General features: G+C 45.6%; 1 protein-coding gene across 3 annotated transcripts in view; it reads left to right on the top strand.

The window, feature by feature from the left end:
- The window catches only part of LOC127584608 (transmembrane protein 273-like), a 47,757-nt gene that overhangs the window by 25,435 nt on the left and 9,075 nt on the right, over window positions 1-13,247 (top strand). For 2 of the 3 annotated variants that reach the window (XM_052041395.1, XM_052041396.1), the window contains exons 2-4: window positions 5,083-5,139; window positions 6,508-6,618; window positions 9,388-9,418. In XM_052041395.1, the coding sequence (XP_051897355.1) occupies window positions 5,083-5,139; window positions 6,508-6,618; window positions 9,388-9,418 (199 nt within the window). Of the gene's footprint in view, window positions 1-3,024; window positions 3,044-5,082; window positions 5,140-6,507; window positions 6,619-9,387; window positions 9,419-13,247 lie in introns of those variants that run through there. The other variant, XR_007958408.1, reaches the window with a different exon arrangement.

Here is a 13,247-nt window from a genome sequence, read left to right as displayed (position 1 = left end):
GATGATTAAGAATAGATTGATGGTCTGGTAATTGTGTATAAAGAGAAGCTGATGACCTGCCCCCGATGACCTGCCCCCTGATGATCTGCCCCTGATGACCTCTCCCTGTTGACCTTTCCCCTCCAATGACCTGCCCCCTGGAGCTATCACACATTCACCTCTTTTTATTTACAGGAGAATGTTTTACAAATTTGAAGGTATAGCAGACAGTAACAAAGGTTGTCTGAGGTTACAACAGGATGTGGATCAACTGGGAAAGCGAGCAATGGAAAGTCAAATGGAATCTAACTTGAACAAGTGTGAAGTGATGGATTTTTGGAAGTTATACCAGGCCAAGACGTACATAGTGAATGACAGGGCCCTGGGAAGTTTTGTTGAATAGTGAAACCTTGGAGTACAAGTAATTGGCAACACAGGTAGATGGGGCGGTGAAGAAGGCATATGGCACGCTTTCCTCCATCGGTCAAGGCATTAAGTACAGGAGTTGGGACATCATGTCGCAGTTGTACGTCACATTGGTTCTGCCAGACTTGGAGAATTGTGTGCAGTTCTGGTCACCACACTGCAGAAGAGATGTGATTAAGTTAGTGAGGGTGCAGAAAGGATTCACAAGGATGTTGCCTGAACTGGAGGACTTGAGATATAAGGAGAGATTGGATAGGCTGGGTCTGTTTTCCCTGGAGCAAAGGAGGCTGAGAGGTGATATGACAGAGGTATATAAAGATGTGAGAGGTATAGATAGAATAGATATGTTTCCCATGGGAGGGGTGTCTGAAACTAGAGGGCAGAAGTTTAAGGTGAGAGGGAGGAGATTTAAATGGGATCTAAGGGGCATTTTTTTCACACAAAGAGTAGTCGGTATCTGGAATGAGCTGCCAGAGGACGTGGTGGAGGCAGGAACAATACTTAAGAGGCATCTTGATGGGGACTTGAACGAGCAGGGCACAGAGAGATTAATGCAGGCAAGTGGGATCAGTATAGGTAGGCATGATAGTCAGTGTGGACATGGTGGACTGAAGGGCCCGTTCCTGTGCTGTATCTCTCAATGATGCGATGAGACAGAATTCCTGTTGTGGGAGAGATTCCAGTTCCAGTGAAGTGCAAGGGCAGTCGTTGAATCCTAAGCCTGGGAGTGGTGAAGGGGGAGATCACTGCATTATTGGCGCAAGGTGACTAGAAAAGATCAAAGTGCACTGGGGAAAGGTCTTCAACTTAAAAACCAAAGGAAGTGTTCCACAATGCAGACTGTGGGAAGTACTGGATTGATACACTTCTGTCTGTAAGGAAGTTAATGGAAGATGGTTTCAAAGTGAGGATCCATGTGGAGGCAGAAGCGACCACCCTCTTCTGTAAGCCCTGACCTGTGACCTAGGACTTCGATGGATGCAGTCGAGAATGAACAGGATCATCTGGAGTGACGTGGCATCATGTCACACATGGGGAGGAGTGACTGGACAGGACTGGTCAGCTCCTACTGTAGTCACACCAAAGCAAGAAAAGAGAGAGAGACGACATGGGACTGCAAGGTCACGGCAAAATTTTTCCATTCCCCAATGCAGAGGATTTATTTTCACCTTGGCAGGTGGAAGGTTCTTCAGTATCGCTCACTTCTCAGCAGCTGGAGTTAGATCCAGAGTCAGGAGTTCAACTCTCCATTCACATCTACAGGGTATCATCGCCTGGCCTTGGGAGCTTCAACAGCTCCAGTGACACCCGGACCCTATTGTCTGCTTCCTCAGTGACACCTGCTTTTAACACCTACAATAACAGAGCATCTGACCACTGTGGAGGAGGTCTCCAGACTGCAGTGATACAGAGTCAGAGAGCAGTTAGCAGAATGCAACCTCCAGCAGAGGTCTGTGGCAGGCCTGGGCTATGGAAGCAGTGTGCAACACAGAGCAGGGTGATGCATTGTTAACACCCCAGCACCAACCAATGTGGCAGAGCTCAGGTCATTATTGAGTCTGTGCAACTGTTATGAATGTTCGACAAACAAAGTGCTGGAGGAACTCAGTGGGCCAGGCAGATCTATGGAGGGAGATAGACTGTCTTCGTTTTGGGTCGAGACCCTTCATCTCGACTGAGAGGGGAGAGAGCCAGTATAAAAAGGTGAAGGGAAGGGGTGAAGGGGTGTAGCAAGAGTTGGCAAACAATAGGTGAATCCAGGTGAGGAGGGGTGATAGGCAGATGAAGGAGGGGAATAGTGACAAGAGGCTGGGAGGTGAGAGGTGGAGGCAACACAGGGCTACAGATGATGGAATCTGATAGGACAGGAAGGTGGAGCTTGAAACCAAATAAGCTCAATCTTTTTTTCCGTATGTAACAGAACCAGCCATTTTGGCCTGTTGTCATTTTGGTTCTGTTTTTCTCAGTTTATTCGTATAGTCTGGTCTGCTGGGCACGTCCCACAGCCACATCCTTTACAACACATTACACAGAAAATGAAACTTAATGTGTTGGTAATTACCCTCTTTGGATCTCACCCTACCGGAGATATTGCCTTTGGTCTCCCCATCCATCTCCCACCTCTGCTACTCTTCAAAGCTTGAGAAGAGAGTTGGTGCGATGGCACAGCCTCGCTTGACCCCAGGCTGAACTTCCATTAGGACCCGTTAATTAAGATGCAGCAATGGTTGAATTTCTCAGGGCAGCCACATTTGGAAGGATTCTCCACCATCAGGGTTGGAGCCTATTGTACGGTCAAAAATTCCCTTGTATAGTGTCAGGCAGATAATATAATGTAGGACACAGTGATACCAATTCTAGGAGCCCTTTCCAAATCTTGCTGCATTTTCCTTGACGTCAGGAGTGTAAAGTTATACTCCAGCTTGGAGCAAGCACCAGGTACACCTGCAGGAAAGTAAATATTTGTGTAACTGCCCAGAAGTGGATAATTAATGTCTAAAACTCAGAAAGCATTATCTCCAGTTTCAAATACTGTACAGAACATCTGGGCAGGCCTGGACATCTCGTTGCCAGCTCTCAGTTGCTGCAGATGATGCTTGGAAACAATAGAAGACAAGTCTGGCTTCAGCACAACCAGGTGAGTGGAGGTTTCAAAAACAACTCAGCAGGTCTAGATGGAGGCTCTCGACCCGAAACGTTGACAGTCCATTCCCCTCAATCGATGCTGCCTGACCTGCTGAGTTCCTCCAGCGTTTTGTGTGTTAGCTTAGCAGGTATCTTGGTCATATTGTGAGGTGTGCTTGGTACGCAAGTAAGCCAGGAGATCCCTTCCATTCATACAGTCAAAGGGACCAAAAATGGACTTGCGTTGCTAGTTTAGCAGTTCACGCTTTGCAGTACATTTGAATATTTTATGCAGATAAAATTGAGTGAAAATTGAGTGAAGGTGAACTGGAATCTCCAAAGGCAACTACTTCACTCCAAGCCTAACCACAACACGACAGGCAGAACACGTTCACAGACTCTGAAATCTGACTCAAAAATTGCCTGAGGAATCTGTTGAAACTTTTGGACACGTTTTAGTTTTCACCTCAAGTTACATGTACTGAGATATTTGTAGAATTCTAAAACAGGAGGCTTGCCTTGTGACACAGCATGGGATGTGATAGAGCATCTGCTGCTAGTTATATGTTCTGACTTCTGCAGTGAGTAGCCTCAGTGGCTGGCATTTATCACAGTGTTGGAAACCAGAGATGGCTACTTCCTCACTGAGATTTGATTTACATTAACTGTGTAGAAGTATGCAGAGTCCAGAGCAGAGAATCCACCACTGTGTCTTCATACTACACACCAGCCACATCCTGCCCCTTGTCCACCTCAGCTCAGCATGGCCACTTCCTTCCAGCCTCCTCTGTTCATGATATGGTGACGACCTCCATTAAATTTACAAGCAAGAATTAACTTTCCAAAAAATGACTCTTATTAACAAGAATTCCCCTTCAGCACTGGAAGGGTGGGATATATTTAGGAAATTGCTGGGGAATTGCTGGGGACAGGCCCTTCAGCCCACCATGTCTGTGCTGACCATGATGCCAATTTAAACCACACAACTGTCTGCACATGGTCTGTATCCCTCCATCCCTGCTTGTTCAAGTGTCTGTCTAAATGCCTCTTAAATGCCGCTGTCATGTCTGCTTCCTCCACTTCCCCAGCAGCCCGTTCCAGGCACCAATCACTCTGTGTAAGAAACTTACCCTACACATCTCTAACTCGCCTTAAAGCTACATCCTCTAGTATTCGACATTTCTATCACGGGAAAAAAGCTCTGACTATCCACTCTATTTATGCCTCTCATAATTTTATAAACTCCTGTCAGGTCACCCCTCAGCGTCTGATGCTCCAGAGAAAACTATCCAAGTTTATCCAACCCCTCCTTACTCTCCAATCCAGGCAACATCCCGGTGAACCTCGTCTGCACCCTCTCCAAAGCCTCCGCACCCTTCCTGTAATGCACACAATACTTCAAGTGTGGCCTAACCAAAGTTTGAACTTATCTATTTAAAATCAAAGGGCATGTGTGAACTTGACAGACACTTGACAAAGTGCTTTGACCTCTCAGATTGTCGTCTGTGCGAGGCTTGTGTACCTGGTTGCATGGTCAAGGATGGTTTGGACTGGTGTCCTGTGGGTGACTCGGTAATGTACTGCATGGCTGCACAATGCTCATGTGTAAAGAGGAAGATAGTTGTCCGTCGTGTACCCAAATGTGCTCAAAGAACCTTTCTCCACCAGCTAGTAGAGGAAAACAGATAGATCACAGGTCAGAGAACGTCGGTAAAAAAGGTCCCTGTGAGATGGGGAGGGAGATTTGGAGCTCTGGTTGGGATGGGGTGGGGTGGGGAGAAATCAAGACTTTGAGGGTTGCACCAGAACATTAGGATGGGATGAGGCTGGAGCTCTGACCTCTTGGTAGTGGAGGTGTGCATATAATCTGCTAGTTTGCCATCAGGTCTTGATTCAGCAGTGGGTACCAGCAGGTGTCCAGAAGCCAGGGAGGGTTGCTGTTGGAAGCAAGTGGTAAGGAGGAAAATATTAAAGGGGGCAAACTGTAGGAGGGTCCACTTTCCAGATACCATGACTGTGGACTTATTTAATATTTTCACATTTGTGTTGTAGATTATTTCACGACAAAAGCATCTGCCAATGGAACAGACAAAGATGGTGATGGAATTGGTGAGTGTCCTCGATCTGGTTTAGCTTTCCAACTGCACTCCCTCCAGCCTGAGTTTACTCTGATAGATAATAAGTTATCTGTACCTGAACTCCAGGCTCTCCTTTGCTGTCCTATCTTCCTCTTTCAGTCCTGTCAAAGGCGCATCTGCCACCTGAACCCTTCCACACTGGTGAAAGGCCACAACCCAAATATTTTCCTACCCACTGACCGAATTGCTGTATTTTCTGTTTATAAATTCTGTTCTTGAATATTTCCAGCTACACTGTAACGTGTCCAAAGAAAGAAGATTAATGATTAAATGGTGAACATATTCCCTTGTAGACATGCTGGAGTGTCTTGCAGTCAGTGAAGTCCTTCCTGAAATATTGTGGAGGTTCTAATGCTGGAAACAGAGCAAGTTCCCACAAACAACATTGAGAGAATGACCCGATAATCTGCATTCTGATATCAGTTGAAGAGTAAATACTGTCCCTAGGACACCAGGGAAAATCCCACTTCTCCTCAACAGCATTGCAGGATATTGTACACCCCCCACAGGGGTAGACAGAACTTTGGTTTAGAGATATCTGTGCTGAGAGATATCGTCACTGACCCCAATGCTCACATTCTGCTCAGGTGCAGTGGGGCCTGAAACTATTATCTTAATTTTTTTTTAAATTTAAATTTTATTTACAATGTGGTAAAAGGACCTTCCGGCCCAACGAGTCCGCGCCGCCCACCTTAAACCTAAATTAACCTACCCATACGTCTTTGCAATGTGAAAGGAAACCGGATCACCAGGAGGAAACCCACGCAGACACAGGAGAACGTATAAACTCCTTACAGACAGCGACGGGAATCGAACCCTGATCGCTGGCGCTGTAATAGTGTCGCGCTAACTGCTACACTATTGTACTGTGTACGCGACTTCTTACTGAAGCTTCTGATATCCCATTCCTCCCTGTTTTTCCCAGCTTTAACATACACAAAACATTACAGAGATACACTTTAATGTGTCCCTCTCTCACACACTGAACGTAGCAACTTAATTGTTTTTGCTGAAACATGCTTCTTCCAGAGAGAAGTTATTGTTAATCTAGTTAGATCGGTCACTCATTTCTGCTTGTGGAATCTTGTGTACAGATGGGTAATATGTTTTCTAAATTACAATGTTGACTACATTTCAACAAGCTCTCCATTTGCCTGAAAACGCTATGAGATATACCCTGGTCATGAAAGATGCAATATAGTTGCAAATAATGGCAAGTCTTTTGTCTTTACGCAGTGCTGAGTTGTGGGGTTAAACCTGTCTGTGGGACTGGGATAGCCACTCCACATTCTCTTCATCAGCACTCACCACCTTTCATTATCTGTCTGCTCTTTTCCAGAACTCAAGTATGCCTTGATGGGAGCTGGAATAGGAATATTTCTAGTTGTCTCATTTGTCTTGGTTAAGATTTACATGATTAAAAAGCACATCTATGAAAACGATTTAACAGGTAAGATTGCAAACAATTAGACACCTTTTGTTCTAATGTTACCTTGGCAGAATGTAATTAATTCAGACACTTGTAAATGTCAGGTTTTATGGTCTCTTCAGCAACGGGAGCTCGCATATCGTTTTACTATTCATGGTATTCCTTCAATGTGAGAACTGTCACTCCCTGCGTCCCTCCCCCACCAGAGAGGGAGAGTAAGTGTCCCACCACAGCATCAACATCCTCAGTCTCCAAGTGCAGAGCAAAGCCATGAGTGAGCCAAGAAGCCAGAAGTGGTCCTTAAATCTATTTACAAATCAACACATGCTAATTGGCAGATACAAATCATTTCATGCAAATCAATGCACACAGATCACCACATATGTGTCAGGACACATAAATTCAACCTGTACAGGTTCCATTCAACATACTTAATTTGCTGAACTTGAAAAAGCAATTCTGAATATTCTCCCATCTCTTCTCACTGAGAAGATAATAAAACTCTTAAGACATCAGCATATTCTTACATATTTACCAATAAGTAATGCACAGCCATTTTATAAAATACACATTCATTGAAAATTGATATGTGGGAATACAAATTCTGGTGGCTTGTCCTTTTGATGTGAGCTAGAAGGACATATTGTAAAACTGTGCTCCCAGAGGGGATACAGAGTTTTATTTTATGTGGTGTCAGTGTTAGGATTCTTATTAACACACATTGCCAGAATTTGAACCTAAATTTACTTTGGTGTCAATCAATAGATTTGCTCAAAATTGAAAGGTCTGGCCAAATTGATATCATTCAATCATGAAAGTATAACTCAGCCTTTTATCTCCGTGCTCTGTGATCCATGTTCTTCACATCAGAGTGGGCCATACAAATGGAGTCAAGGAGCCATAGAGAGATACATCACAGAAACAGGTCCTACAGCCCAGTGAGTCCACACCGACCACCCATATACAGTCATAGAGTCATACAGAGTGGAAACTGGCCTTTGGGCCCAACTGGTCCATGCCGACCAAGATTCTCATCTAAGCTTGTCTCATTGGCCCATGTCAGGCCCATATCCCTCTAAACCTTTCCTATCCATGTACCCGTCCAATCCCATTTTGTCCTGTGCTATGTCCGGTCCAATCTTGCATTAATCCCATTTTATTCTCCTCACATTCTCATCAACTCCTCCACCTCCCCCCCCCAACCTCCCCACATACTATACCACTCACTTACACACTAGGAACAATTTACAGCAGCCAGCTGACCTACCAACTCACACGTCTTTGGGATGTGGGAGGAAACTGGAGCTCCCGAAGGGAATCCACACGGTCAAAGGGGAATGTGCCAACTCCACGCAAACAGCATCCGAGGTCAGGATTGAACCCCAGTCTCTGGCACTGTGAGGCTGTGTCTCTACTAGCTGTGCCACTGTGTCACTCATGAGCTGTCATTTAAGCAGGACACATTTATGATAGTTTGAACTGTGAACTTCTCTTTAACTCTAGATATTATTCAAGACAAATTTCAGAGTTTGACTGGCAGTTAAATATAGGAACTAGTCCAGCAACCTTAATCATACCACAAACCACAAAAACATACCTGGAATCAGTCACTGATGCCAACAAGACAGTGAGGTTTTCTAATTTATCTATTTGTGGTAACAAGATATTAAGCTAATTAGTCACTTAATGCCTGGGGCTGTCCGTGGTGAGATGCATCACAGCATGGCCATCCCCAGTCTCCAAGACTAAATCAAAATCATCAGTGAGTCACAGACTCAGGATGGGTCTGTAAGTCCAGTTGCACCTCAGCATAGAAGTTCATCTGCTACCAATTCCATTCAGCCCACATCGATTTAAATGTAAGCTGATATATTCGGGCAGTTTGCCTGTATTTCTTCATGGAGCTTGAAAGATCCTACGTAGGGCCAACAGTTTTTCACACAGCCAGTTTCTCATCACAACTGTCCCAAAGGCTCAAACAAAAGGCTGGTTGCCTTTGTCTGTGAGTCAGCAGTAAGTACCATTCAGGTTGTCCACCACTGCATCCCCTGATATTTACTGACAGGGCAGAACTGGGAAAGACCTGAAACACTGATACTCAATTTCTCAACGAGAATCTGGTACCTTGCACGTTGAGATCATAGACCGTGCCAGAAGCACTCAGCTGTGGTCAGATTGTGGAACCTCACCATCTCTCCTCAATTTTCATCATCTCTGGGTAAAGCCTGTGTGGCCTGGAACTCTGTTGTTTGTCAGTAATTCAGACTACACACTGTTAAGAACATACCTGCACCAGAAAGTACAAGCTGCAAGATTTCCTGGTGTGTTTGGTGTGTATATGCCACTTATAGGCAGAATACTGAAAACCTGGATAGAGTGAACGTGGAGAGGATGTTTCCATCAGTGGGAGAGTCTAGGATCCAAGGGCACAGCGTCAGAATAAAAGGACGTCTCTTTAGAACTGAGGTGAGGGGGAATTTCTTCAGCCAGAGGGTGGTGAATCTGTGGAATTCATCGCCACAGAGGGCTGTGGAGGCCAAGTCATTGGGTGTACTTAAGGCAGAAATTGATTGGTTCTTGATTGGTGATGGGGTTAAGTGTCACAGGGAGAAGGCAGGAGAATGAGGATGAAAAAATCAACCATGATTGAATGGCCGAGCAGACTTGGTGGGCCGAATGGCCTAATTCTGCTCCTATATCTTATGGTTTTATGGTCAAATGTTTTAATCATAATTAACACAAACTTACAAAGCCACTACTGAGCTGGTATCATCACTGTTTCCGTTTCAGATCCTCCATCCAAGCAAAGCCAGTCATTAAGGTAAGAAATGGAAATTTCCTCAGAATCATGCCCAGAAATCGGATGGTAAGGCATGAGTGTATTACACAATGTAACTTCAGTGGAAAAAACACTGGTAAAGGCCATTGGAGATTTATTAAAGTTCCACAATGTCAGTGATTTTCTCTCCAGGAACTCTGTGGTCTGACACGTTAATATTTGGAGGAGCCCAGAGAGACTCAGCTCCATTTCGTGGCCGACGTTAAGTTGAAATGTGTGTCCCATGTGTGACATGGGCCACTGACGCAGAAGCAATGTGTGAGCTTGCTTCAGCATTGTTTAAAGAGGACTTGCTTCCACAGCCCCCTGGTGCTATGAAACTCCTGCTTAAATTACATACATACCTTTTACTGTGGCTCTTCCTCAGGCCCCAGAGCCTTACCCTCCCTGTGCCACAATCCCACCTCCCCCTCCACAACCTCCAGTGCAACCCTTGCCAGCTCCCAGACACACCCTCCCTTAATGAGGTGCTTCCATCCTTGAGGTCCTAATCCCATTTGGTGACTTTCGTTCCCAGGACAGTCTGCCCCAGGATCTGCCACATCAGCTGAGCAATGTCTACATTGAGTGAGAGGAGTGGGGGCCAGCCAGAACCTGAAGTATGGGTGTAGGTTTTGGCAGCTGCTCTGGAGGAGGCCAGAGGTGGACACTGGGGCCGTTATGGAGCTGGTGGTCTCACTGGTGATGTGTTGTGCATGCTATCACTTACCTGGGGTGAACTATGACACCAACGTTGGGATAAGCTGCAGGAAGCTATAGGGAAGGCTGAAGTAAGCAGCTTCTTTATTTTTGTTCATTTTTGGGACCTGGGTTTTCCTGGTAAGACCCATCCCCAATTGTCCTTGAGAAGGTGGTGATGTGCCTCCATTACAGATTGCTGAAGTTCTTCTAATGAGAGTGCTCTTGTGGTGCTGTTGGGAAGGGAGTTCCAGGAATTAAACCCAACGATGATGACAAAATGGTAAGATATTTCCAAGTCAGGATGTTGGGCAACTGTGAACTGGACCCTATAGGTGGTGGAGGTCCCTTGGTCCTACTACCTTTGTACTTGTTAGAGGTCATGGGTTTTGCAGGTCTGGAGGTGAGGATATCTAGCCTCTGATCTGCTCTTGTAGCTAGAGGATTTGTGTGGTTGGAACAGTTGAGTTTCTGGTCAATGATGACTCCCAGTTTGTTGATGATGGGGGACTCAGGGATGGTAATGCCATTGAATGTCAAGGGTAGGTAGTTAGACTCTCGCTTGTTGGAGATGATCATTGCCTGATGCTTCTGTGCCACTTACCAGCCCATATCTGAATGTTGTCCAGGTCTTGCTGCTTGAGGCATTAGCTGCTGAATTTGCTGAGGAGTTGTGAATGGAATTGATCATTGTACACCCTCACATTTGATCTTATGATGGAAGGAAGGTTATTGATGAAGCAGCTGAAGATGGTTGGGCCCAGGACACTGCCCTGAGGAACTCCTGTAGAGATGTCCTGGGGCTGAGCTGATAGACTTCCAATAAGCACCAGTATCTTCCTTCCTGTGAGGCATGACACCAACCATTAGAGTGTTTTTTCATGAATGACTCTCTTCACCATTGCACCTTAATACAACACTTGGTCAAAAGCTGCCTTGATCTTAATGACAGTCACCCTCACCTTGTGGGGAGGGCTTCTCAAGATCATCTGGGCTGCATGTAAATTTGTCATGTCCCAACTTGGTGCCCAGACTGATACCAGGTGGTGTCCCCAGTTTTATTTCTGTTTCAATCTGACATTTGTGGTAAAACTGAGTGGCTTGTTGGGCCAATGAAGAATGAACTACACAGGGAGGTTCTGGAGTCACAGGTTGGCCAGACTGGGTTATGGTGGCTGGTTTCTTCCCTCAAGGACTTTAGTGAACCTGGGGGATTTTGCAGTTAGTCTTCCCCACCATCTCAGCTCAGTCCCCACAGGAAAGAAACAGTAATATTATAAACCTGTTTATCATTTTCAAAGTCAAAGTCAAGTTTATTGTACATGTGAGCACAGGTGCAATGAAAAACTTACTTGCAGCAGCATCACAGACACAGAGCATCAGATAAGCAGCATTCACATGGAAAACATAAATTAAACACAAATTATACACAATTTTTACAAGAAAAGACATAATTAGAACAAAATACAACAAAGTCCATTTTAGTGCAAAGTGATCAAAGTGGTCATAGTGTTGCTAAACTGTAGTGATTAGTGTTGTGCTGGCTGGTTCAAGAACTGAATGGTTGAAGGGAAGTAGCTGTTCTTGAACCTGGTGATGTGGGACTTCAGGCTTCTGTATCTCCTGCCTGATGGTAGCTGTGAGAAGATGGCATGGCCTGGATGATGGGGATCTTTGATGATGGATGTTGCCTTCTTGAGGCAGCACCTCCTGTAGATACTACTGATGGTGGGGAGGGATGTGCCCGTGATGTACTGGGCAGAGTCCACTACTCTCTGCAGCTTCTTGCACTCCTGTGCATTTGAATTGCTGTACCAGACCGTGAAGCAACCAGTCAAGATGCTTTCAACAGTACATCTGTAGAAGTTTGTTTGAGTCTTCAGGGATAAGCTGAACCTCCTAAGAAAGTAAAGACACTGGTACGCCTTCCTTGTGATTGCATCTCCATGCTGGGCCCAGGACAGGTCATCTAATATGTTAATACCCAGGAATTTAAAGCTGCTGACCCTCTCCACCACCGATCCCCCAATGTAGACTGGCGCATGTTCGTCTCCCCCTTCCCCTTCCTGAAGTCAACAATCAGCTCTTTATTTTGTTTGTGAACAGCAGAAATATTCCCTATATTACATAATTCAGAGCGACCATGGTAATTAATAGCCCCCCAATTCTCCAGTGATGGCAATGCTGTCTCAACGAGTGGAACAGTGGCCTCCTCTGTCACTAAATGCTGTTAGTGCAAACTGAGGTAGCCCTGAAATGGTGATGAAAATGAGTAAACTTCCCATGACTGGGGACCTTAGCACAGGGAATGCAGCAGAGTGCAGAGACATTGGGGGAATCAACAGAGCAGAGCTGGTGCTTCACTCTTTAGGTACACCACCTGGAGGCAGCTGATGTGTGTGGGATTGGGCAGACCGAGACTGCACTCTCTTGAGTTTAGAAAATGAGCAAAGGTCTCATCGAAACTTAGAAAATTCCGGTATGGCCTGTCAGGCTGGATGTAGGGAATACGTTTCCCCAGACTGGGGGCTTCAGGGCCAGGGACACAGTTTCAGAATAAGGGATAAGTTGCTTAGGGCTGAGAAGGGAACTTTTGGAATTCTCTGTCCCAGAGGACTGAGGAGGCTCAGTCACTGTGTTCATTCAAAGTAGTCACCAGTAGACTTCTCGTCATTAGGGGAACCAAGGGACAGTGCAGAAAGATGGCACTGAGATGAAAGTTCAGCCATGATCTCGATGAATGGTAGAGCAGACTCGAGGGGCAGAATGGCCTTCTACTCCTCAAGTTAGAGAATCATACAGCACGGAAAAAGGCCGTTCGGCCCACCACATCCAGTGGGGAGCCTCTGTATTAATCCCATCTTCCAGCATGTCCATAGCCTTCTATGCCTGGGCGGTTTAAGTGCTGGTCTGGACACTTCCTAAATGCTGTCAGCAACTCTGCTTCCACCACTCTCTCCGGCAGTGTGTTCCAGGTACTCACCACTCTCTGGGTGAGGAAGGTCCCCCTCATATCCCCCATTCTCCTCTATTTCTACGTTCTGATATTCATCTTGCAAGCAGTACTACTGGTTAACACTGCACATACAGATAAGGAAATCGCAGAGCTAAGACTATCAGTTGCAATGAAGGA

The sequence above is a fragment of the Pristis pectinata genome, chromosome 30 (genome assembly GCF_009764475.1).
Source record: "Pristis pectinata isolate sPriPec2 chromosome 30, sPriPec2.1.pri, whole genome shotgun sequence".
NCBI classification, from domain to species: domain Eukaryota; kingdom Metazoa; phylum Chordata; class Chondrichthyes; order Rhinopristiformes; family Pristidae; genus Pristis; species Pristis pectinata.
The sequence above is the reverse complement of the archived record's forward strand: the minus strand, read 5'-3'. Positions and strand labels throughout refer to the sequence as shown.